This window comes from Heptranchias perlo, chromosome 37, assembly GCF_035084215.1.
Source record: "Heptranchias perlo isolate sHepPer1 chromosome 37, sHepPer1.hap1, whole genome shotgun sequence".
NCBI lineage: Eukaryota > Metazoa > Chordata > Chondrichthyes > Hexanchiformes > Hexanchidae > Heptranchias > Heptranchias perlo.
This window is the reverse complement of record NC_090361.1, coordinates 2,584,589-2,610,390: the sequence shown is the minus strand read 5'-3', so window position 1 is coordinate 2,610,390 and position 25,802 is coordinate 2,584,589. Positions and strand designations below refer to the sequence as shown.

General features: G+C 43.2%; 1 protein-coding gene across 2 annotated transcripts in view; it reads left to right on the top strand.

Moving 5' to 3' along the window:
- dnmt1 (DNA (cytosine-5-)-methyltransferase 1) overlaps window positions 1-25,802 on the top strand; it is a 47,173-nt gene that overhangs the window by 15,412 nt on the left and 5,959 nt on the right. For both annotated transcript variants that reach the window (XM_067972967.1, XM_067972968.1), the window contains exons 10-30: window positions 1,367-1,479; window positions 1,843-1,961; window positions 2,818-2,910; window positions 5,760-5,911; window positions 7,162-7,349; window positions 7,853-8,030; window positions 8,936-9,033; window positions 9,611-9,764; window positions 11,501-11,616; window positions 13,167-13,368; window positions 14,455-14,594; window positions 15,860-16,036; window positions 17,003-17,227; window positions 18,582-18,774; window positions 19,665-19,755; window positions 20,365-20,496; window positions 21,206-21,488; window positions 22,637-22,778; window positions 23,764-23,930; window positions 24,771-24,948; window positions 25,374-25,569. In XM_067972967.1, coding sequence (XP_067829068.1) covers window positions 1,367-1,479; window positions 1,843-1,961; window positions 2,818-2,910; window positions 5,760-5,911; window positions 7,162-7,349; window positions 7,853-8,030; window positions 8,936-9,033; window positions 9,611-9,764; window positions 11,501-11,616; window positions 13,167-13,368; window positions 14,455-14,594; window positions 15,860-16,036; window positions 17,003-17,227; window positions 18,582-18,774; window positions 19,665-19,755; window positions 20,365-20,496; window positions 21,206-21,488; window positions 22,637-22,778; window positions 23,764-23,930; window positions 24,771-24,948; window positions 25,374-25,569 — 3,337 coding nt within the window. The remainder of the gene's footprint in view (window positions 1-1,366; window positions 1,480-1,842; window positions 1,962-2,817; window positions 2,911-5,759; window positions 5,912-7,161; window positions 7,350-7,852; window positions 8,031-8,935; window positions 9,034-9,610; window positions 9,765-11,500; window positions 11,617-13,166; window positions 13,369-14,454; window positions 14,595-15,859; window positions 16,037-17,002; window positions 17,228-18,581; window positions 18,775-19,664; window positions 19,756-20,364; window positions 20,497-21,205; window positions 21,489-22,636; window positions 22,779-23,763; window positions 23,931-24,770; window positions 24,949-25,373; window positions 25,570-25,802) is intronic.

The following is a 25,802-nucleotide window of genomic DNA, read 5'->3' as shown; positions in this document are numbered from 1 at the left end:
GAAAAGATTTACTAGAATGGTTCCAGGGATGAGGGACTTCAGTTGGGTGGATGGACTGGAGAAGCTGGGGTGGTTGTTCTTAGAGCAGAGAAGGTTGAGAGGAGATTTGATCGAGGTGTTCAAAATCACAAGGGGCCTAGATAGAGAGAAACTGTTCCCATTGGAGGAAGGGTCAAGAACCAGAGGACATAGATTTAAGGTGATTGGCAAAAGAATCAAAGGCGACATGAGGCGAAACTTTTCACACAGCGAGTGGTTATGATCTGGAACGCACTGCCTGAGGGGGTGGTGGAGGCAGATTCAATCATGGCTTTCAAAAATGAATTGGATAAGTACTTGAAGGAAAAAAAATTGCAGGCTATGTGGAAAGGGCGGGGGAGTGGGACTGACTGGATTGTTCTTGCAGAGAGCCGGCACAGGCTGAATGGGCTGAACGGCCTCCTTCTGTCCTGTAACCATTCTATGATTCTATAAGTGTCACTTGGCAGCAATTCTCCTTGGTGTGAGGTGCCTGAGGCCAATTGTAGTTCCCTTAGCTGAGAACGGGTAACCACAGCCATCTGAAGAATTTGATGCATGTTTATACTGGTATACTATATCATGGAGTATAGGGCTGCGGGTGATGCATGTAATGCCCAGCAATTTTGGCTGTGTTTGAAGGGGAGGTGATGCGTAGCTGGACATTTCCCTACACAAAGAAAAATGTGGCCATCTACGTCATGCACCACCTGAGAACATGAGCTATGAGCTCTCAGATTCTCCTAATTTTTGCTGTTCAACTGGCTGTTGGGTGTGGGGGGTGGTGTTTGAGTAGAGTTCTCGCTTAGGACTTTATTTGTTCTATGCCTCTGTCAAGAGAAATGCCTTTTACCTTTTGCAGTTCCTGCTGAAATGTTTTGTCATTAACCTGTGGTTGAAGCTGTTTGAGGTACAGTAACCATATATATATCTGAAAGTGGCACAAAGGCATTTGAAGATTACATTGTTCCATGTCATTAGCTGTGAGTTGCTGATGGCACGCAGTGGGCCATTCAGGCCCTCGAGCCTGTTCTGCCATTCAATTAGATCATGGCTGATCTGTATCTCAGGTGCATTGGAGCTCCGGTGACCTGTGCTGCAGAGTCGTGGCGTGCCAGTTTGCACTTTATTTTTTTCCTTCACACTATCTGTTAATGACCTCTGCTATGTGCCCCATTGTGGGGAGGGAGAACAGTACTTCCACATGCATGCCCAGGAGTCAGTTATGTTCGGGGAAATGCCTGGGAGTTGGTCAACTCTCTGCCGTCTCCGTTCAGGTAGTGGAGAGAATCCACAGAAGTGAAGGGGAAGAATTTAATGCTGTACAAAAATCTTATTACTTCAACAGTTGGAAGAGCCTGAGATGTTGACTAATGAGCGTTTGTCACTATTTGAAGGAACAAATGATGAAGGGTTTGAGAGTTATGATGACCTGCCTCAACATAAAGTTACCTCCTTCAGGTCAGTATGGATGGTTACAATGGTAATAACGTCATTACTATTGTACACCCTCAAAACATTCAAGATGACTTGCTCCCAAAAAGTGAAGAAACTTCGCGGGTAAATTTCACCGAGTGGTGTGGGCATGAGCTGGAATTATTTTTAAAAAAACAAAGAGCATGGGTATTGCAGATACTGTGAGGTAAGGCTTTCACAAAACTAATGGTACAGTAGTACAAGGAAGACTAGAGATTTGCATAAAAAATAAGGTTTAGGTTTGTGGTTTTAGTCAACTTTTTAATGAAATTGCCTATAAAAATTAATATTGTGAAAACTTGGTTGCTGCCACTTTCGTTCTTGAACTTTATTTTATTGTCTTTGCAGTATTTATGATCGGAAAGGTCACTTGTGTCCTTTTGATACTGGCCTGATCGAAAAGAATGTGGAGCTGTACTTTAGCGGTGTGGTGAAACCAATCTATGATGACAATCCCAGCCTCGACGGTGAGTGAATTTCCTTGCAAATAACTGATCTAAGTATGCCACTAGGACAGCATGATATATATAAAGACCGAATCTTGGCACTTGAGGCCACTGACTTTCTTCCACTTCAGGACTGCTTAGTTAATACCATGTAGTCTGATGTGAAGGAGGCAGTCTCGATGTTAAGTGCAGTGTAAACTCTTCCATGTTGTAAACTCATTCTAAAATAAAATATATTTAATTGAATTATTTTTGGATTTGTTAGCTAGTGGATATATCCATAGTGATTCCTGTGTATGTTTCCCTACCTCTGTGGAAAGACTGTTATCAGGGCTATGTATTTAATGCATTGGTGTCGACACACTATAAGGGAAACTTAAAGTCCATTTTGCTCAATGTTGTACAGTATACTTCCTGAGAGATGTTTTTAATTCAATCTCTGATTGTTCCCTTCATCTGTAACCACTAGTTCTTCACCCTAAGCGTTATGTAGCTCAGAATGCTTGCTCCAGGCGCAACACAATTTTGGAAAGATAAAATCTGCTTAGACAGCTGGGTGTATTCTACGGTTCAAGTGGATGCTGATGAAAGTTTTATAAGATCGCCATTATACTTGACTGACATGCTCACAATAGCACCAGTGGTGCCATCCCTCAGCAGTATCTCTTAGTGGCCCAATTGAAACTTGACCCGTTGCTTGTAATTCTTTCCCCCATTTACAAGTCTGCACCAGTATGCTTTATTAGTCATCTGTGGACTGTGAGCAGTCTTGAGTTCAGTGGAGTGCCTACCTATGTATAATGTAGTGGTAGTGAGGGGCAATGTGGTGACAATTTATAGTGAGGTATTGACATGTTTTGTATTCACTTTTAAACAGGTGGAGTCAGAGCTAAGAAACTAGGACCAATAAACGCCTGGTGGATAACTGGGTTTGATGGCGGTGAAAAGGCTTTGATTGGGTTCACTACAGGTAAAGAAACATCAGGGCTATCAAAGCTTCAGCCTCTATTCAAATCTAAAACAAGTGCTTTTGAGCTGTTACCAATACCATTTAGTATTGATGTTATGTAGCAGGTCTGAAGGGAACAGGATTTGTATCTTTTTTTTGTTGCAACTTTCTTCCCACCCTCTACTGAAAGTGATTCTTTGACGAGCACTTGGTGCTCTAGTGGTCATTAGTCATGTTGTGAGCCTTTACAGTAAGTGTTGGTAGGTTATTCTGCTGTGGACTACCACTCCCTACCTAACACCACAGTGGCAGAACCTTCACCACACGGACTGCAGTGGTTCAAGAAGGCGGCTCACCACCACCTTATTAAGGGCAATTAGGGATGGGCAATAAATGCTGGCCTTGCCAACCACGCCCACATCCCATGAACGAATTTTTAAAAAGCCCAGCTCAATCCTGTTCTCATGCATTATCTACAGGGCAAGCTTCCAGCTGTTGGAACGAAGAGTGGGGGTTCCTGGCTGATTTTTTTTTTTCCTCCCCTAACCTCACATCAACTGCAGCAACTCTACTGCTAACTTGTCTTAGTTCACAACAAACTAGCATTGAACCTGGTCTATGTGGCTCAACCATTCACTGGATAAACTTTCTGTCCCATCAGGGGAACCCTGGATATTTATATTTACAAGTGGTATTTTCCAATGTATTGAATTTTAAGAAAATTATCAGACCACGTTGTGACTGGCTGTGCTGATTTGGGTCTTCTGCCTTCTCAGCATTTCTGAGACTAGTGTACAGAAATACATGCTCGCTTCATGTTGCTGAGCCTGAGCCTTCACTTCCACAACTATCCGATTGCTCAGCGCTTTCACTGAGCAGAAGGGTGCTGGGACTGCGATTGGGTTTGTGTACCCAAAGCTTTAAATCCTAAGATGGGAGACTCAAGGGTGCAGATGGGATGTGGGCGTCGCTGGCAAGGCCAGCATTTATTGCCCATCCCTAATTACCCTTGAGAAGGTGGTGGTGAGCCGCCTTCTTGAACCTTTGCAATCCGTATGGTGAAGTTCTCCCATAGTGCTGTTAGGAAGGGAGTTCCAGGATTTTGACCCAGCGACGATGAAGGAACGGCGATATATTTCCAATTCGGGATGGTGTGTGACTTGGAGGGGAACGTGCAGGTGGTGTTGTTCCCATGTGCCTGCTGCTCTTGACCTTCTAGGTGGTAGAGGTCGCAGATTTGGGAGGTGCTGTTGAAGAAGCCTTGGCGAGTTGCTGCAGTGCATCCTGTGGATGGTACACACTGCAACCACTGTGCACCGGTGGTGAAGGGAGTGAATGTTTAGGGTGGTGGATGGGGTGTCAATCAAGTGGGCTGCTTTGTCCTGGATGGTGTCGAGCTTCTTGAGTGTTGTTGGAGCTGCATTCATCCAGGCAAGTGGAGCGTATTCCATCGCACTCCTGACTTGTGCCTTGTAGATGGTGGAAAGGCTTTGGGGAGTCAGGAGGTGAGTCACTCGCCGCAGAATACCCAGCCTCTGACCTGCTCTCGTAGCCACAGTATTTATATGGCTGGTCCAATTAAGTTTCTGGTCAATGGTGACCCCCAGGATGTTGATGGTGGGGGAATCGGCGATGGTAATGCCATTGAATGTCATGGGGAGGTGGTTAGACTCTCTCTTGTTGGAGATGGTCATTGTCTGGCACTTGTCTGGCGCAAATGTTACTTATCAGCCCAAGCCTGGATGTTGTCCAGGTCTTGCTGCATGCGGGCTCGGACTGCTTCGTTGTGCAATCATCAGTAAACATCCCCATTTCTGACCTTATGATGGAGGGAAGGTCATTGATGAAGCAGCTGAAGATGGTTGGGCCTAGGACACTGCCCTGAGGAACTCCTGCAGCAGTGTCCTGCGGCTGAGATGACTGGCCTCCAACAACCACCACCATCTTCATTTGTGCTAGGTATGACTCCAGCCACTGGAGCGTTTTCCCCCTGATTCCCATTGACTTCAATTTTACTAGGGCTCCTTAGTGCCACACTCGGTCAAATGCTGCCTTGATTCTCAAGGGCAGTCACTCTCACCTCACCTCTGGAATTCAGCTCTTTTGTCCATGTTTGGACCAAGGCTGTAATGAGGTCTGGAGCGGAGTGGTCCTGGCAGCACCCAAACTGTGCATCGGTGAGCAGGTTATTGGTGAGTAAGTGCTGCGTGATAGCACTGTCGACGACACCTTCCATCACTTTGCTGATGATTGAGAGTAGACTGATGGGGCGATAATTGGCCGGATTGGATTTGTCCTGCTTTTTGTGGACAGGACATACCTGGGCAATTTTCCACATTGTTGGGTAGATGCCAGTGTTGTAGCTGTACTGGAACAGCTTGGCTAGAGGCGCTGCTAGTTCTGGAGCACAAGTTTTCAGCACTACAGCCGGGATGTTGTCGGGGCCCATAGCCTTTGCTGTATCCAGTGCACTCAGCCGTTTCTTGATATCACGTGGGGTGAATCGAATTGGCTGAAGACTGGCTTCTGTGATGGTGGGGATATCGGGAGGAGGCCGAGATGGATCATCCACTCGGCACTTCTGGCTGAAGATGGTTGCAAACGCTTCAGCCTTATCTTTTGCACTCATGTGCTGGACTCCACCATCATTGAGGATGGGGATGTTTGCAGAGCCTCCTCCTCCCGATATTGAAAGTGGTGAGCTATAGGATGTTGACAGTTAGGGTTCTGCAATTCAACTTAATGTCGTGTTTCTGCGCGTCCAACTTTATTTTTAGAAGTAGGCATTTGATGAAGATATAATGGAACAGTATCCTGGATTATTAGAAGGTTCTTGGGATGAGAATATAATGTATTCCTTTTTCCTCTAGCATTTGCCGACTATATACTGATGAATCCCAGTGATGAGTATGCAGCCATCTTTGCTGTGATGCAGGAGAAAATCCACATGAGTAAGATAGTCATTGAGTTTCTGCAGAATAATCCAGATTCCACCTATGAAGACCTGCTGAATAAGATAGAGGTAAGTTATAGTTGTTTCAGGGTGTGAAGTTTTGTAAACCATTGCTTCCCTTCCCTTAAGCCCAGGGCACTGAGGCCAATTCTAGTGCCATCTGCCACTACCCTGGTTGAGATCACTTAACTCAGCACAGACCGGTTATGCAATCTGGGATCATCTTGTTCTCTATGGCTTAGCTTCACACTGGACATGCATTTACCAACTGAGGAAAAATGTAGATGTTAGCAGTTCACAGTTTGATTACTTGTTCCCTGGCTTGTACCTGCCAAAACTACTCTGCAAAACTTCCTGTTCTTTAGAATGGTGATATTAGAGTTAAGGTGCACTACATTTGTCTGATATATTCAATCAAATCTACTGCCTGAACCATTATTTTGATGGTAGCATGTGGGTGGAATGGTGCTTTTGCCAGCATATTATGCTGATGTATTGTGGATGAGCTTCTGTTAATAATTTTAATAAATTATGTAACTTTAGTGGCTTTTTTAAAAAAAATTGACAGTTCAATCTTGATTACACTGAATCAGTAGAAATGGGCAGTAATCCAGCAACAGTTATTTCATTGTTACATATTTCTGACTTGCGCTATTCACTCAGTAGGACTTACTGAGTCTAAGCTAGTTCCCTTGATATCACGAGCAGTCACTAAAATATTATAAAAAGGCCATGTAGGAAGTAAAGTCTATGAGGTCTTTTTTTAACCTGAATGGGAACTTGCCATTTTGAGTCTTCTCTCCTCCGGGACAATCAGGTAATCCCAATAACAGGGAAGCATCTGATTGTAGTGGTGACGATGACTTAGGAATGGCCTAGGAGATAATCCTGACACACTGGGGACAACTTTAACCTAACCTGCCTGTTGGGAATCTGACTGGATCGAGTGCAAGGCTGGTTTTACACCCCACCCGATTTTACTGTCCATTAAAATCATTTGAGACCCAATCAGTCTCTGCTTGGATAGGATATTTGACATTTAAATGTCAATGGATATTTTATAGTTCTCCCAATAGACAATTGGGGGGCACTTCGAAAAAAAATTATTTTCTCCCTTCACCAGATTTTCCTTCCCCTTTAACTTCAGTTCTTTGGAGCTGTTTTTTTTTTAAAATCCTCCCAGAAGATCCCTCCTGCTAAGGTCCTTTTTGGTTGAGTTATTTTAAAACAAATGACAACTTATGAAACCCAGGAGACAGGCAGGTTTCCTTTTATTTGTATGATTGACTTTAATAACTATCGCCTGTTTCTCTTGATAGACTACAGTACCTCCTGCTGGGCTGAGCTTCTCTCGCTTCACTGAGGATTCGCTGCTGAGACACGCCCAGTTTGTAGTGGAACAGGTGGAGAGTTATGATGAGGCTGGAGATGTTGATGAGCAGCCGATCATCATAACTCCCTGTATGAGAGACCTGATCAAACTGGCTGGTGTCACTCTTGGTAAAAGGTGAGCATTTGGGGATAGTGAAGTAGGAATAAAATCTTAGTAAAAGTGTGGAAGCATATATAGTGTTCTTTAATTCTAAGATAGGGATATCAAATGTTTTAGAGCTGGAGGCCGAATACACATCAAAAGCAGTGATGAACCGCATGTTGTTGCACAGAAATGAGATGCCCCACACACAGAATTCAAGTCCTCTACCTCCTCCTTTCTTAACCCCTGCCTATCTTCTTTCCGCCCCCCGCCAAAGTGTGGAAGCTCCCAGGACTGGAGCACTGGTAAAGATTGATTTCTGATTGGTTCTTTGGCGTTTTGTGGGACCTTGATGGTAAACTGAGAATGCATTAAATTCTTGCCATCGGCACAGCTGGTGCCATCCTTTTGTTTATCATACCTCCTACTGTAGCCACATGAGAGAGTGTTAATTTTATTTTAAAGAGAATTCAGGGATGCAAACGGGCCTTTGTTTGAGCAGTACCTTTACTTTGGCTGTTGTGCTTGGTGACTAGACGAGCAGCAAGACGACAGGCTATACGTCACCCCACCAAGATCGATAAGGACAAGGGACCCACCAAAGCCACCACCACTAAGCTGGTGTATCAGATTTTCGATACGTTCTTCTCGGAGGAAATCGATCAGAATGACAAAGAGAATGGCCCAAAGCGCAGGCGGTGTGGTGTGTGTGAGGTAAGTGCTGTGTCGTCATCATGATTAACCATTGCTTGGGGGTTATTACACTTGGTAGAACAGTTCAGAGGAGCTTGGAGGATGGCAATATTATACCAAAAATCAGACTCCTCTACAATCTGAAAGTGACTTCCACTACTTAATAGTTGCGATGTGGAACGTTAGCAGATCCCTGTCTCCTATGAGCACCAGTGCCACTTAGTCACCCACCAGAAGAAGCTGGTGTAGGAGCAGCCTGCTGCAGGTAGATTGAGCTCTTGCTTTTGGGGAAACCAGGGTCTCCATGCCACCTAGGGTGGTTGTTGGCTTGGCGTTCCAGTATACTATAAAGTTTATAACTTAGCGGTCGCTTGATGACTGATTGCATTTAATGAGGTTGTGAATCAAGTTTTACGTAATACTTTTCTGATTTTTAAGCTATGATGTACGATTATGTAGCAAATGAGTTATATCAGACTATATATAGCTTCATAGTCACTTTTACTGATGCCAGCATTTTATTTCCAGATTTTTTTAAAAACTGAATTCATGGTGGGATTTGAACTCTCATTCTCTGAATTACTGCTCCAGGCCTTGAGGTTACTAGTCCAGTAACAAAACCACTACACTAATGTGCCCTAGTTAATAGTTTGCTTGATTATGTTTGGGGATTGTGATTTGTGTGGAATTTCCTCTCCAGAGATGAAATGGGCAGAGCAATTAGGGTAGCTTATGGTCTGGGGGAATAGCGTCCTTGTGTTCCAGTGGGTTATTATGTCATGCTGAAACTTAAAGGATGGTTCCTATAACTGGACACGTTAAAGCTGCGGCTCATGAAGGGGCAACGGAGGAGGAGGAGAAAATAACCTTTTACAAGTTGGCCCAACTTGCGACCTCTTTGTTCAGCCATCTTCGTTTTGTAACAGGTTTGCCAACAGCCAGACTGTGGGAAGTGCAGAGCTTGTAAGGACATGGTGAAGTTTGGAGGCGGTGGGCGCAACAAACAGGCCTGCTTACAGAGAAGGTAAAGTCAACCATCTTGTTGCATTGTAGTGTGAATGCAAGGAACATCATATTTTTCTACAAGAGCATTAAATGCTAATTTGGCATTAGTTAATGTACATACCATTACCAATTTACTAAGTATAATTAAAATGAGGCTAAATTGGAAGAACCACATTATTAGTAGTGTACAATGGTTTTCAAAAAAATAGACTCCTGGTGGTGTGAAATTCTATGTTGTGATTTGCTTCTGTCTGTTAAATATACTTTGGTGTCTACAGGCCAGTGATCAGAAAACTGCATTGCTGCAAGTAATGGACAAGTTGAAAGATGAGTCCACTAGCAAATGTGGCAGGTTCTGTCCTCAATATTTGTAGTGATTCTGCTGTTGCACTTTGTGTGCTAGTGTTGGAGCCAGCATGATAAAGGAAATGGGGGGGATAAGTAAACTAGAGGTTATAGCACAAAATTCATTCATTCAGGGAACTAATTGTGCAACCAGTAGAACCACTGTAAGAAGAATCCTTCATTTAAAAAATGATTGCACTATCAAGTGCACTCTGCAACTAATTGCAGGTTGTTCTGTATTTTTTCTGAAGGTGTCCAAATCTGGCTGTGAAGGAGGCTGATGATGACGAAAATGATGAAGATGATTCCGAGATAATTGGCAAAGCTTCTCCCAAAAGAATGTTGCAGGGTAGGAAGAAGAAGCAGTCTAAGAGTCGCATCTCCTGGATTGGAGAGGCTGTCAAGGTAAACACAATTTAATTTACACTACTGCTGTAAAACTGTAAACAATTTTACAACACCAAGTTATAGTCCAGCAATTTTATTTTAAATTCACAAGCTTTCGGAGACTTCCTCCTTCCTCAGGTAAATGTTTACCTGAGGAAGGAGGAAGTCTCCGAAACATTTACCTGAGGAAGGAGGAAGTCTCCGAAAGCTTGTGAATTTAAAATAAAATTGCTGGACTATAACTTGGTGTTGTAAAATTGTTTACAATTGTCAACCCCAGTCCATCACCGGCATCTCCACATCATGGCTGTAAAACTGATCGGCGAGTGATTTTTAAACCTCTAGAAATTCTAAATTCATAATCTTTTTTTTTTAAGTGAGGAACTTCTCTGCTTAATTGGACAGTGCAGTGTCAGACAGCAAAGAACTTGGATTTATGTCACACCGTCTGCCTTTCAAGTGTCCCAAAAGTGCTTCATGTGCAATGAGTTACTTTGAAATTCAGTCACTTGTGCACAAAATGTCAACTAAATAACAGTCCCACAACTGGCTGAGATAAACGAACAATGATTTTTTTTTGTGGTGATGTTGGTTGAGGGAAGAATGTTGACCAAAGTGCTGACAGAACTCCCTGCACTTCGAATAGTACCATGGGATCTTTAACATCCACCTGAACCACTAAGAGGTAGATGGAGCCTTGCTTTAATGGTTCACCCAAAGGATGGCACCTCTGGCAGTGCTTCAAACCTCTCTGTCGTGCACTTAACTATCAACTTAGATTAGGTGCTGGGGGTAGGGCTTGAATCCATTCGGTGCATTTTATCTTGGCCTTTGACTACTGTGACTTGGATTTAAATTCAACCTGGAGTGAAGGGAAGAAGTTCTGCTTGTCTGGTACAAAATTGTTCATGATTAATTCAGCACTAGTTCGACAACCTTACTTGGGGGTCACAGGATGGCTGATAAGAGCAACTGAAGTAGCACACTAGTACAGTGAAGTGCACTTTTACGTAGGAGCAAATAAAGGAAGTTTACTCTGCAATCCAGCCATGGTAGAGCAAACCTGGGACTGCTTGGTGCTGACCCCCAAACTAAATACCCTCACCTTTAGCTCAAAATTCACCATAGAAACTGAATTTATTTCAAAGGAATCCCTTTACTTAACAATTTGCACCTACACAGCGTCTTTAACATAGTGAAATGTCCCACGGTGCTTAATATTGTTGACACTAAAAAATCAGAAATCTGAAAGTTTACGAACTTGTGTGGACTTTTAGATGCCAAAAGCTATAATCATATTTTAAAAGGAACATTACTGTTTAAATAGTTACCTTTATGAAATGCAACCCCCTTATATACACTCACTCATTCACTCATTCACTCACTCACATCTGGTATGGAAGGACAGCATCAAGCCTCAGCTTGCCATTTTTGGGGATGGTGGGCTCTTTCCTACCACTGCATTCACCATCTCCCTGAATGCATTTTTAAACACTTGTGTTTCATTTGACTGGTCTGTTCAGTATAATAATGAATGTCATCTATTTCCTTCTCGTACCCTACCATGTGCTTCTGCGGAAATGGGAGCTTGCAGCAATTGAATAGGATTGCTCCCTCACTTTATCTTCAGCTCTTAAATACATGCACCATTGTGGTCTGTTAGTTTTAACAACAGAATCTGCTGAAACACAAGTAGACTGGATCGTCACTAAATAGCATAAACCTTACCGTCTGATGCTTGATTTTCTTTTCAGTCTGACGGAAGGAAAACCTATTACCAGAAGGTGTCTGTTGATGATGAAATGCTGGCGATCAATGACTGCGTAGCAGTCAGCCCAGACGACCCCACCAAACCCCTTTACTTAGCCAGGTTAGTGTCCTTAAGTTGTAGGTTTTTAAATCAAACTCCCCGAAAGGAATAGGTCATCAGATTTCTATCCATCCTCATAGATATTTTCTTGTTTTATGTATTTGTTGACATACTAGGACATTATTTTTATTGTGCTCATATAAGTTATTTTTGGAACAATAAGCCCTGATATTTATGGGGAGGAAGCGGCCATTTCCCGCCCGGAAGCCAACCATATCGAGAGCTGAGAGGGAGGGTGAGATTGCGGGGGGTGAGATACTGGCCGGGATGGGGGGGGTTTGGCCGATCGTGGCAGGTTTGCTTTGGGGGTGGGGGGGGGGTGCCGAGGGGAAGCACTCCTCCTCCTGGCCCAGAGGGGAGTTTTGGTGAAGCACTTAGCTGCTGCAGCCGGCAGTTCTTGCCTCCCTTCAGTTGCTGGGTTCCCCGAGCCCTGGGAAACTTGGCCCATAGCCGTTCAATCCAAATGGCTGCTAAAATCTGAGGACCGCAGCCTCACTAACATATTCTAATTACTAACCGGCCTCTCGCGGGCTGGTTACTCGTCCACACCGGTTAAACCGGAAGTAGGCAGGTTGAGGTCAGGTTTCCCATTTCTAAGAATTTAACTCCCATCCCTCCCTCACGCCTGTCCTGGGGGTTAAAATCTCCCCCACCCCACCATGGTTTCAGCTACCCTGAGGAAAACAGTGCTGTCTTTCAAAAATTAGGGTGGGTGAGTGCTGAGTGTGTCATATTTGAAAAACTGCAGCCCCTGGAAATGTATCAATATTATGGGAGGTCCCTCACAAAGAAGAGTTTGTAAATCAGTCCTTTTAAGTTACTTGCAAAACTCTGCAGCTTGATTTTAAAACACTCTACAGTCACATTATTAGTCTGCTAAGCCATCATCTTGGGTCAGGCTTTCTGTTGACCTCTGATGATAGTGGTTAAGGATAGTAATTCAGCTTGTGATGAAATTGTGGATTAGATGTTAAAATAACTTTTTGGCTTATTTATTATGCAGATAAGCTGGATATTGCAGATAAACTGACATGCTGAAGTATTTTTAGGTTGAGGAGGACGGTTTAGTGATTTTGTTTTTCATGTAACTAATGCTTGGTATATCAGCAGCTGTTCACTAAACAGAACTGTCGTAGTGATACCAATATCATCGTGGGATTACATACGGTTAGATTCACTAGAGTTCGTCGCTTGATAATCTGTTTCTTTGAAACAGTTAAATTCAGGAATCTACTTTGGATTCGATAGTAGGATTCTATTTGAACAATGAATATTTTCTTTCTAATCAATTATCATTTATCACTGGGCAAGCACTTCATTTATTCTATAGTTCTACTATCCAGTTACAAGAAACAACCAGCAATAATTGCACTTAGCCAACAGAACAGTTTTTGTTCAACAATGACTGGATTTTGTGTATAACGCATGAAATTACCTCATGTCAAATAGCATCAGAGTGATCCTCAAAACAAATCACTTTTGAAGTGGTGACTGTTGGGTTATGAAACAGTATTTTTGTGATCTGTACAATTGTGTACTTGTTCCTGCAGAATCACATCCATGTGGGAAGACAGCAGTGGGAAGATGTTCCACGCAAATTGGTTTTGCCGTGGCACTGACACGGTGTTGGGCGAGACCTCTGATCCCCTTGAGCTCTTTCTGGTAGATGAGTGTGAAGACATGCAGTTATCTTACGTAGACAGCAAAGTTAGGGTCATCTACAAGACTGCTTCAGAGAACTGGGCACTAGAGGTGAGGAAGCTTTTTAACTGAAACTGAATCCGTTAACTTTATCTGTCTGCAACGAAACTCCCTGTTCAAAAGTTGTGTTCCTTATAAATCTCAAATTGTTGCTGATGTAACAAGTGCACAAAGAAAAGGTTCAGTGATGGCTCCAAAAGTTGGATTTTCAAACTCACTGCCCCATAATTCCTATGTGGTAAACTTCTTGTTTCCCCCGTGTCTCAAGCTACCAATAGACCATTATTATGGTTTGTATACTTGTTTTATACGGTATGTTTATACTCTGGTATGTTTTCTGCTTTTTATTTTTGCATTTTTTTGTTTAACCTTTTCCTACTTTGCTACACCCGATGCCTGTACCCGAAGCAGACATTCAGTCTGTTGCTCCTGCTCTCCCTTGCTACCTGCTGGGAAGCACCATTACCTCCATTCAGCACTTTTGTACTCAACATAGCTCAAATTGTGCAACAAGTGAAAAGGCTTATTTTATTATGTTTTCCTTTCTTTCTTTCTTTCTTCTCCCCCCTCCACCGCCCCCCCCCCCCCCAAGTCTCCCCCTCTCCCCCCTCCGAAGTCTGGGTGTGATTCCATGGACACCAGTCACCCTCCGATACCTTACCTAAGTGACTTATTCAAACATGAATCTTGATTAGTGGTTGGTAGGTGGTTAGGCCCTGGAGAGCCATTCTATCCTCACCCAACTTGCATTCGCTGGCAGGGGTAGGAGTCTTGGCCTCCTCTTTCTCATCAATGCTTTAACACATTAGAAATACAGTCTACTATTAATTCAAAGTTGCTTAATTTAAATTATCTGTTAATTCAAAATAAAATGGTGCAACAAAAAAAGCCTTCCTGCATTATTAATATTTCTGGATTTGTACCAAATAATTTCACATTTTGTTGTACAATAAACAACCTTGAATTGGCGGTAGATTGTAATCAAACAGGTGAACCCAATTCTACTACTTGGAGCACATATCAAAACTCCAAGCTGTACTACCCCACAATGTGACTTGCCTTTTTTTTTTAAAAGATATACATCAAGTTATATTTGTATGGAATATAAAGTGAGCAGTATATTTTTGTGTATCTCAGGGTGGAATGGATGATGATTTTGAGCTGAAGATGGTTGAAGATGATGGGAAGACCTATTTCTACCAGATGTGGTATGACCCAGAGTATTCACGATTCCAGATTCCTCCAAACTGTGAATCGACTGAGGAGAATAAACACAAGTGCGTAAAGATCAGAAACATTATGTTGGGAGTTTGGGGAGAGCTTGCCTGTAGTCACTGAGGCTTGGACCATCATTTGTGGCCATGGCTAATCTGTCATTAGAAATTGAAACCACCTTGAACTTCGAGTCCCTGCAACATTTTGGTTAGAACACAGCAAAAATTATTAGGTCCAGTGTGAAAATATGATTCTCCAAAGATTAGGGTTTTTAAAAAAAAGAAACTGAGAAACTGAAGGCTTAAATGCCAAACATGGAGCTTGTAAGCAAGAGTTTGGTAAATTGGACTACATTAATCCATCACTGGGTGTACATAGACCAATGATATCATTGAATATAGATCCAAAGATCCTTGATAATTCCCAATGTTGTACCAGCTTTTCCAGTCTCTATATCTGCTTGCCTCAGAGTAGCAAGATTGGGATTACCAGGTCGAGAAGATGAATGTTTGAAACTGAAGAGAATTTGGTACACTTGAAGCTGATATACGGATAAACATCATGGTCAAATATCTCAACAGGCCTGGCCTTCCTGGTGCTGAAGGTGTCAAGCCCTTTGTCAGATCACTCTCCAGTTTTTGTCTATATGCCACTTGGACTAAATGGTCTTTCAAACCAAGATAGCCACAGTCCAGAAAATGGATTTTTGAGAACAGAACATAATGTATGGGTGATGGAGGGGCCAGTATTAGTTTATCCAGTATCTGGAATAGTACAACAGCCCTGTTACTTGAAGGGGAAAAATTTGCAGGCTGTAGGGAAAAAGCGGGGGAGTGGGACTAATTGGATAGCTCTTTCAAAGAGCTGGCAGAGGCACGATGGGCCGAATGGCCTCCATCTGTGCTGTATCATTCTCTGATTCTATTAACACTGCTTTGCTCCCATGCGAATGGCTTATATCTCCTGAAAATGCATTTGGTTTCACATTTAATAAGTTACATTTTCTCCCTATTCACCAGTATTTTGGGGGAGGGGGTTGAATTTTTCTCCCTTTTTGTTTTGACACTAACAATAGAACCCTGAAGAACGTAACTTTTTTAAAAATCCGCAACAAAAATGACAGTCTTTACCTCAAATATTCCATATTAAATTGTTAGACCTAATTTAGGGGACCTATCTACAAACGGCTTTACTACGACTTTTTAAGCGGAGTTGTACTGATCCAGGTTGAGAATGTTCTGCAATGTAGAATTTGTAACCTATTGAATACCGTGACACTCTAAGTATCATTGTTAACTATGAGTCCTTTGGGCTGCTGGTTTTCTAGATTCTGTGACAGCTGTACTCGGTTGGCTGAAATCAGGCAACGTGAAATGCCTCGGGTCTTAGAATCGATGGAAGTAAAGGATGACTCAAAGGTTTTCTACTCGTTGGCTTCTAAGAATGGAACGCAGTATAAAGTTGGAGATGGCATTTACCTGCTGCAAGATGCATTCTCATTCAGGTAATACACTTCCCTAACAAGTACCAGTTCTACACTGGATGCATATTGTTGAGTGCTATCACTGCCCATTTGCACTAGAAAAGGTTACCAGACAGTGTGCAGGTTACAGTCTGAGTTAAGTATTTTCAGTAGGGGCACAATTCAATTCCAAACAATTCATTTGAAAGTCTGATTAGAGAGGATTCTCGCCCACTTAAATATAAACTGGTGTAAAGTTACGATGACTTCCAATTCTACATGACTTGTGTCAGGACTAAACTTTTTAAAAAGCTAACAACTGATTGGGATGACTTCTAGACCCAGTTTTTTGCATACTGATTTAAAATAATTAAACTACACCTCAATGAGTATATGCACTGCTTGCTGTCGTTCTGAGCTTCCACAGACTGGGAAGGTTCTGGTTCAATCCCTAATCTGTGCTGACTTGAGCTGGTCTTGGTTTACTAGTAGTTGCAGCCCTAAAGTTGACCCCTGGGCTTATGTTTCCCGCTCCTATTTCCTATACGGTGCTGCTGGAAGATGTAAAAATGGTACCCTCATGATTGAACAGCCTGCCAGTGCAAGGCCACATATGAAGGAATGGCCATTTGGACAGGTTGAAGAGTTGGAACTGTACCTCAGCAAGTCGGCACCTTCAAGGGAAGAAAAGGAGAAAATCGGGAAGTATGACACGTTTGGAGGTCATGATGGTTCAGTTGAACCCGTTCCTTCGCTGTCGGGCTTAGTAATTTTTACCTAGTACATTTCCTCAAACATACTCAAGCACAATTCTTAATGTTTTGAGGTGCATAGATGGTGAATTTAGACAAGTCCTGAGTTGTTAACCAGTTTGTATCATTTGAGAGGATACGTGAGCAGCTATGAGATGGATGAAGCAAGCAGAAAGGAATTGTTCATTTGAACAAATCATTTTCCCTCTTTGGTTCTCCTATAAAAACTTTCTAACCATGAATGTCTTGTCGGCAGTGTGAAACCGTCCAGTCCTGGCAAGCGGCCAATAAAGAAAGATGACGTGGATGAAGACCTCTACCCTGAGTATTACCGCAAATCATCTGATTATATCAAAGGCAGCAACCTTGATGCACCCGACCCATTCCGAATTGGCCGCATTCAAGAAATCTTCTGTCACAAGCGTAGCAATGGCAAACCCAATGAAGCAGATATTAAGCTGCGTATCAATAAATTCTATAGGTGCGTAGAATCCCATGACGCCAAGCTACAACATATGTAACTGTTTCTTTCTAGTAATTTATTGTTCGTACATAAGTTGCTAAATAATCAGTGGCAATCCATAGTGATGACCTGGCACTGCAGAGGTTGTTTTATAGCTGCACCCTCCAGTTTATCCTGGCTGTCTGGGCATAGAATTTAGGCAGACTTCTTCCCTGCCTTGCATGGTAAAGGAAAGCTTGTACATGTCAAAATAAGATAACTATGCATCTTTTAAGAGCTGGTTAGAAATTTGCATTGGCCTAGGAGCAGGCTATCTGCCCATCTCTCTAGGGAAAGGAGGCCTTTAAAAAAAAATTTTATAAAAATCCAATAACAACAACTTGCATTAATATAGCTCTTTAATGTAGTAAAACGCCCCAAGGCGCTTCACTGGAAGGATTATCAAACAAAATTTGACATCGAGCCACATTAGGAGATATTAAGGGAATCAAGGGATGTGGGGATCGGGTGGGAAAGTGGAGTTAAGGTCAAAGATCAGCCATGATCTGATTGAATGGTGGAGCAGGCTCGAGGGGCCATATGGCTCACTCTTGCTCCTATTTCTTATGTTCTTATCAGGATCAGTGACCAAAAGTTTGGTCAAACACATAGGTTTTAAGGAGCATCTTAAAGAAGGAGAGAGAGGCGGAGAGGTTTAGGGAGGGAATTCCAGAGCTTAGGGCCTAGGCAGCTGAAGGCACGGTCGCCAGTGGTGGAGTGATGAAAATCGGGGATGCGCAAGAGGCCAGAATAACACTTAAGAGTAAAGAGAGTCTGGAGTGCATCCAAGTGGTTTGTATACAATTAAATTTCTTTTTAAATGCAAGGACTGTTATGTAGGCAAATGCAGAAGCCATTATGCATATAGCAAGAACCCAAAAACCAGAATGAAATGAACAACTAGTTAATCAGTTTTTGTGATGGTGTTAGTTAAAGGAGAAATGTTAGCTGGAACACCAGGAGTGCTCTCTGCTCTTTGAATAGTGCCATAGAATCTGCAACATTCCCCTGAACAGATAGATGGGGCCTTGGTTTAATCTCTAAGGATGGCACCACTAACAATTCAGCATTACCTTAGTGTCAGTCTAGATTACAAGCTTATGTCCCGGGGCAGGGGTTGAATCCACCAACTTCTTACTGAGGTGTGAGTACTAACAACTGATCCAAGCCCACACTTTAAATCTTACAAATTAATTTGTATTAGATAAGTGTTGTGCATGCTTCCACTTAAAGATTCGTTTGGTATTGGCAGGAGTTCCATTTCGCGATGCTTGGAGAGTTTGAGGTGTGCTTCTTTATGGCGCCACTGATTGATTGGAAATTTTTCTTCCAGGGCTGAGAACACGCACAAGGGCCTTAAAGCCAGTCACCACACTGATATCAACTTGTTGTACTGGAGTGATGAAGAAGTGATCATCGACTTCAAAGACGTTCAGGGACGCTGTTCTGTGGAGTATGGGGAAGATCTCACCGTGTCCATCCAGGAGTATTCTGCTGGAGGGCCGGACCGATTCTATTTCTTAGAGGTAAGAACTTTAGAAACCATGAGATTATTCAGTGTGTACCAGAATGGATTGAAATTAATTTTCAAATGGCTGTGGATGGAGTTCTCTCCTGCCACCTGCTCTAAGTGTAACTGCCATCTTTAACAGTGAACCTCCTGCCACCTAACTCGCTGGCTGGAAGCTTGAGTCTCTGATGCTCGTATTATTGAGAGTTGCGTTGGATTGCACGATTCCTACAATGGTGGGGGGCAGGATGACTCGTAAGCACAAACTTAGTAATGTGCTTATAAGCATTGTTTCCTTTTCATTGTGTCGCGTCCTCAGTGACCCAGACAAATTCTATCTTAGCCACCAGCCATCTTTTTCAGATGAGACGTCTGTCACCTCGGGTGGATGTAAAAGTACTTCATTGGCTGTGAAGCGCTTTGGGACGTCCTGAGGTTGTGAAAGGCACTATAGGAATAAAAGTCTTTTTTTTTCATATCCCCAAAAGTCTCTTTCTAATAGAGGGTGCTGAATACTGATCAGCTGCAAGATGCTTAGACAATCTACCCACCACGGTCAGGGAAACTGGTTTTGGTGACCCCACTAATGGTCTGTTTCAGATTGCTGATTCAGCACAGACCAGGTATCAAATCCTGGGCATGCCTGGTTTGCATGGCTCAGTACCACATCATGTGGTTCACTTGCCCACTGAGCTATTTGAGCTTTTTATTTTCTGTGCTCAACATCTTGCAAGTGAGTATCTTGATTGATTGCAAGGTGGGGCATTGAGTCCATTCCAGGTATGCAATGAGTGCTAGGCCGATACAGCTACAAGATGCTTTTGACAAACTTGGAATAGCGTACAATTTTCTGCATGGGATTCCTGTGTTCAGACCCTTAAACTGTCAGTTGTCTTTAATTCACAGGCCTACAATGCAAAGATAAAAGGCTACGAAGATCCGCCAAACCGTGCTCGCAGCTCGGCAAACAAAGGCAAGGGCAAAGGGAAAGGCAAAGGTATGGTGTTCGGAAGTTGCTGGTCATTGTGACGTTACTAATAGTAGTAGATGTGGTTTTGCAGATTGTTACCTTGCCCAGTGGCTCCATTGGTAAAGGTAGCATGTAACTGAGATCAGGAGGCCCAGGTTTGGTCCTCAGTCTGTGCTGAGTTAGATAATCTCATCTGATATTAAATTTGACATTACAATTAGCCTATGTGCACTTAGGCTACAATGGCACAAACTCAGACAGGCTGTTTGCTCCTAGAATCATAGAAAGGTTATTCCGCCCATCGAGTCCATGCTAGTCCCACTCCCCCGCCCTATCCCCATAGCCCTGCACATTTTTTCCTTTCAAGTACTTATCCGGTTCCCTTACCGCTGTTCTGTGATATCTCTGTTGGAAAGTGCATATGCGTGGAGGTTAGGACATTGTCAGGCATGTCTGTAATGTAAACAGGGAATGACTGAACTCTAGTAAAGTAAGTGGATTTATGAGAGGAGAGAAACTGTGCTCTTGTACAGATTTGAATGCTTTCAGAAATCAGGGTAGATTGAGTCCTTATTTTAGGGTTTGGCGAAGGGAGATGTGTGTTTTATAGCTGTAATGTTTTTTGTTTGCTTACAGGAAAAGCAAAGGGCAAAACTGCAGCTGAGCCTGAGCAAACTGAGCCAGAGGTCACGGACAAATTGGATAAACTCCGCAGCCTTGATGTTTTCTCAGGCTGTGGGGGGCTTTCCGAAGGATTCCATCAGGCAGGTGAGTATGGGGGAGGGGTAGGGACTGTACATAAACGAAACGAGTGGCTGAGAAGTCAGGCTCTGTGGTTAGAGAAACTGATGGAAATAATTTCACTGTTGACAAATATTCTGTGTGGTGAATCAGGCAAAAGTTCCATGACAATATAACCTCCTGAATCATTACACGTGCATATACAGGTGTCCAATCTACAGCTCATGAGTCCTCGCTATCTGACCCATAAACCCCCCTTTCAATTGCCATTTGCATTTTTGTGCCATTGGATTTGCCCATTTCATTTTGACTGGCCTGGTGATTTGAAAAGCCTCTGCTGTGTTCCCTTGATGGTGGATTTACCATTGATTCACCAAGCGGGAGTGCCTTCCATTTTTAAATCAGTGAACCTAGTAGCATTAAAAAAAACTTTGAATAGAAATGCATAAATGCCCTCATGGAATTTGTTTGTAACTTGGCTTAGATGGGGGTGCTTTTTATATGTATTTAGTTACACAGAATTCACTTTTAATGTAGCAGAAGTGGCTCATTCTTTATATGGAGCCCACTAAGACTAAGGATTGCATGTCACTGATTGCAACATTTAAATGTACGTCAGAGTTCATTTAAGATTTTCCAGTCTGGAATGCACTGTGACGCTGTACTACTCGAAGGGGCAGTAAACTGTGTGCATGTGCCAAGATGTGGCATGAGAAATAACTTTCCTTTTGCGCAGGTATTTCGGAGACTCTATGGGCTATCGAGATGTGGGATCCAGCAGCCCAGGCGTTCCGCTTGAACAATCCCGGCGCAACTGTATTCACAGAGGACTGCAACGTTCTCCTGAAACTCGTCATGGCCGGGGAGAAGACCAATTCTCTTGGGCAGAAGCTGCCTCAGAAGGGTGATGTGGAGTTACTCTGTGGTGGGCCTCCATGCCAAGGCTTTAGTGGAATGAATCGTTTCAATTCCCGCACTTACTCCAAATTCAAGAACTCCCTCGTTGTCTCTTATCTCAGGTCAGTGGAGTGATAGAAACATAGAAAATAGGAGCAGGAGTAGGCCATTCGGCCCTTCGAGCCTGCTCCGCCATTCAATATGATCATGGCTGATCTTCTATCTCAATACCATATTCCCGCTCTCTCCCCATACCCCTTGATGCCTTCTGTGTCTAGAAATCTGTCTATCTCCTTAAATATATTCAGTGACTTGGCCTCCACAGCCTTCTAGGGTAGAGAATTCCACAGGCTCATCACCCTTTGAGTGAAGAAATTTCTCCTCATCTCAGTCCTAAATGTCCTACCCCGTATCCTGAGACTGTGATCCCTTGTTCTAGACCCCCTAGCCAGGGAAAACATCCTCCCTGCATCCAGTCTGTCTAGCCCTGTCAGAATTTTATACATTTCAATGAGATCCCCTCTCATTCTTCTAAACTCTAGTGAATACAGGCCTAGTCGACCCAATCTCTCCTCATACGACAGTCCTGCCATCCCAGGAATCAGTCTGGTGAACCTTCGCTGCACTCCCTCTACGGCAAGTATATCCTTTCTTAGGTAAGGAGACCAAAACTGCACACAATACTCCAGGTGTGGTCTCACTGAAATCTAGCTATATGTATCACTGGTGTAATGTCCACCGATTAACTAATCTAATCAATGTTTACATAATGTTGGCACTATGGTACAAAAATCAATATTCGAGTCTTGGATGGACTTGGGTTTTATGGACAGTTAAAAGTTGTTGAGGGGGAAAGTGTTTGGCGGAAAAGGAAATTGAGCTTCTTTGAGGCAGCTTTAACTACACAGTCTCGCTCGAAGGGGGCACTCTGGTACTCCAGAACTACAATGACTGGAGTACCGGTTAGGTTTGAATTGATCTCGTATGAACATTTGGGATGCTGACCGTGTACAGTTGCTTAGCAGAATATGTCGCTGCCGAAATTCACAGTGTCTGTTTGCTCATCTTGAGTATCAGCCTTACTACCATTGCAGGAAAGGGAGTTTACTAATGACTGCTGTGCCTTTTCTGACTTTGTACCTAAAGGGGTTTTGATAGAAGTAGCAACAGGAAAATATTTCCCATTTATTTTTGTACAAATCTGTTTGATAGATTGGGCAGGGTGTCTTGTGCGCAACTTTCCAATCTCTTGTATTCTTGTACTTTGCAGCTATTGTGACTATTACCGGCCCAGGTATTTCCTCTTGGAGAATGTGAGGAACTTTGTATCATTCAAGCGCTCCATGGTTCTGAAGCTGACTCTTCGATGTCTAGTGCGAATGGGTTACCAGTGCACGTTCGGTGTGTTGCAGGTAAGCTGGTGCTACTCAGATGTATGTCTGCCAGCAGAATGTGTTTTGTGCAGAGGTTGTCCATTCTTCTGGTCTTTTGCCTCAAGTAGCTGTTTTGTTAGTGGTGTACTCAACTGTGAGGACAGTCATTGCTATTCGTGGAAGGGGTCACTGGATAGTGATATCAGTCTTTTTTTTATTCCTGCAATTCTCTCGATGTACTAGACTATGTAACTAAGGCTTTGATTAATTTCTGTTTTCTTGAACTATTGAGACTTTTAAAGGGCACCGAATAGAATGGTTTTATTAATCTGAAGTGTGTATTGGTGCACTGTTTTGAAAGGTTACTCTAAGTTGTCTGTGAAATTAGTTATCGCACTTTTTTGCTCCCCTTTTCTGAAAGCCCAGACTCTTGCTGGGATGCTGTTCCTCAGGTGCCAGCAGCCCCAGTGTCCATTCTTCACGTGAGCCTAGATATCACCAGCAGGATGCCCACAAGTGGTGGACAAGGCAGTTGAGAGATTGATCCACTATTGCCAGGCCTCCACTTTTCCATTGGGAGCCATTTAATAGCAATCGGGAGCAGGAACTCTGGCTAACTTTCTCTCCCCAGCCCTGGGGTACTGTGGTCCACCACTGCCCTGACTGAAATTGGTAACTCAGCACAGATGGGGATGAAGTCTGGGGCTATTTGCTCTGTGTGCCTCAGGGCTATGTTGAGCAGTGCCTTTCCCCTGTTAAGTCGCCAGAGCAGTTTGCTCACTTTAATTTTAAACATTGGTGCAGTTGCTTGGAGGTCTTGAGCTGCACCATGGAATAGGGGATGTGGGTTTATCTCCAGTCCAGTGAATACTGTGGGTGAAAAGAGATCAAAAAAGATGGAGATGAACAGAGGCCAGTGTCTTCTTCAAAAGTAACTGTGTAAAGTGCACCACTTTCATCTTTGTAGTTTTCAAGCCGATTACAGTCTCCTTTTCTGGATTTAACGGGTTTTTGTTTTTGACAGGCTGGTCAGTATGGAGTCGCCCAGACGCGCAGGCGAGCTATCATTCTGGCTGCAGCCCCTGGAGAGAAGCTGCCGCTGTTCCCAGAGCCTTTACATGTCTTCGCACCCAGGGCCTGCCAACTCAGTGTGGCAGTAGATGATAAGAAGTTTGTCAGCAACGTAACCAGGTAAAAAATACTGCGTGGGATCTTTGCTTTTCCTGGCCAATGTTCTTCCTCTCCTGAAGGTGCTGACTTTTGTTGGGGTGTGATTTCCTTTGGTGCCAGTCACCTTCCTGTACTTCACCCAATTTTCACACAAGTCTTGACAGTGAATGTCAACAAGCTATTCAACTACAATAGCCAAGCTGGAGCTTGTCCATGCACATTTTCAGCAGGGGTTAACTAGATAGCTAATGGGAGCAGGAGCTCTCGTTGTTCCCATCCCCCTTTCCTATTGCAGGAATGCTGAAGCCAGTTATAGCACTCTAGCTGAGATCAGTTAATTCAACGCAGGCAAGTGACCATTTCTGGGCTATTCCTGGTTTTTAAGGCTCAACTAATCTCTGGATAAATTCACTGAACATGGGTACAATTTTGTGCTCACGTTTTATTTATAGTCTAATGGACAAACTGCCTGTTTTTACTTTACAATAATAAAATGTGTTTATTTTTCTTCAGCTTTTCTTTTTCCTCTCCCAAAAGAAGAAAAAATTATCTTTTGAAAATGTAACACACCTTCTATTTTTTTTATTTCTTTCCTGCAAGTATGTGGCACCATGCTGCATTGAATCCACCATGTTGGCTAACTCCTGGGACCCATTACTTATTTGACTCCATGTTCCTTGACTGAAGGCAGCTAACTTGGCATTGACTGACCGTTAAACCTGGGACTTCCTGGTTCGTGTGGTTCAGTACCATCATGGGTGGTACAGTTACCAATTGAGCCATGTGGCGTTCTTTCTAATTTGTAGAAGATTTGATATGATATTAGTCGGAGAGTTTTTAAACAAATTAAATTTTCCACAGGACGAAGTCTGCCCCGTACAGAACCATCACTGTAAGGGATACCATGTCCGATCTCCCTGAAATCCGCAATGGAGCATCTGCGCTCGAAATCTCATACAACGGTGAACCGCAGTCCTGGTTCCAGCGGCAGATCCGTGGCACACAATACCAGCCCATTCTGCGGGATCACATCTGCAAGGTATGGGTTTTAACAACTAGCTCAACCTCCATCACTCACTGCAAAGTTAACACCAGCTGCAGAAGCTAGCAATCCTTGCATGTCAAACATAAAGGATTCAAAGACAGGGAAAACACCAACCAATCCAGTTTTCCAGTTGACCTAGCCTTGCATCTCTAATTTCTTGGACTTCATTGTCTTACCTGGCAGATTAAACCAAAACATGTATCATCCTTTGAGTAAAGGAATCCTTTCCTTTGGCTGTTTTAAACTTGCTGTTCACTAATGCCAATTTATAGCCCAACTTAACTAAATAATATTTTGAGTTCAACTCGTCTTCTGTCGTCTAATACTTTATGTATCTGAGGTTCTACTCTGCCACCCCTTAATCTCCAGACTGTAAAGCTTCTTCATACCTCATCCCCTATTTTTCCCCATCTCTGCAGGATATGAGTGCCTTAGTGGCAGGCAGAATGCGACACATCCCCCTTGCTCCAGGGTCGGACTGGCGCGACCTTCCAAACATTGAGGTCCGCCTCTCAGATGGCACCATGACCAAAAAGCTGAGGTATACACACCACGATAAAAAGAACGGACATAGTAGCACTGGTGCTCTGCGAGGAGTATGCTCTTGTGCAGAAGGTGAGTGGAGGACGTTGTGGGAAAAATGTATCAACTTGCAGTCATACGTGTGTGTGTGTGTTAGCACCTTAATGATGCATTTTGGGAGGAACAATGAGGAGAGGCAGTATAAACTAAATAGTACAATATTAAAGGGGGTACGGGAACAGAAAGACTTGGGGGGTTCACATATACAAATCTTTGAAGGTGGACAAGTTGAAAAGGCTGTTAAATCCGTGGCTTTATAAATAGAG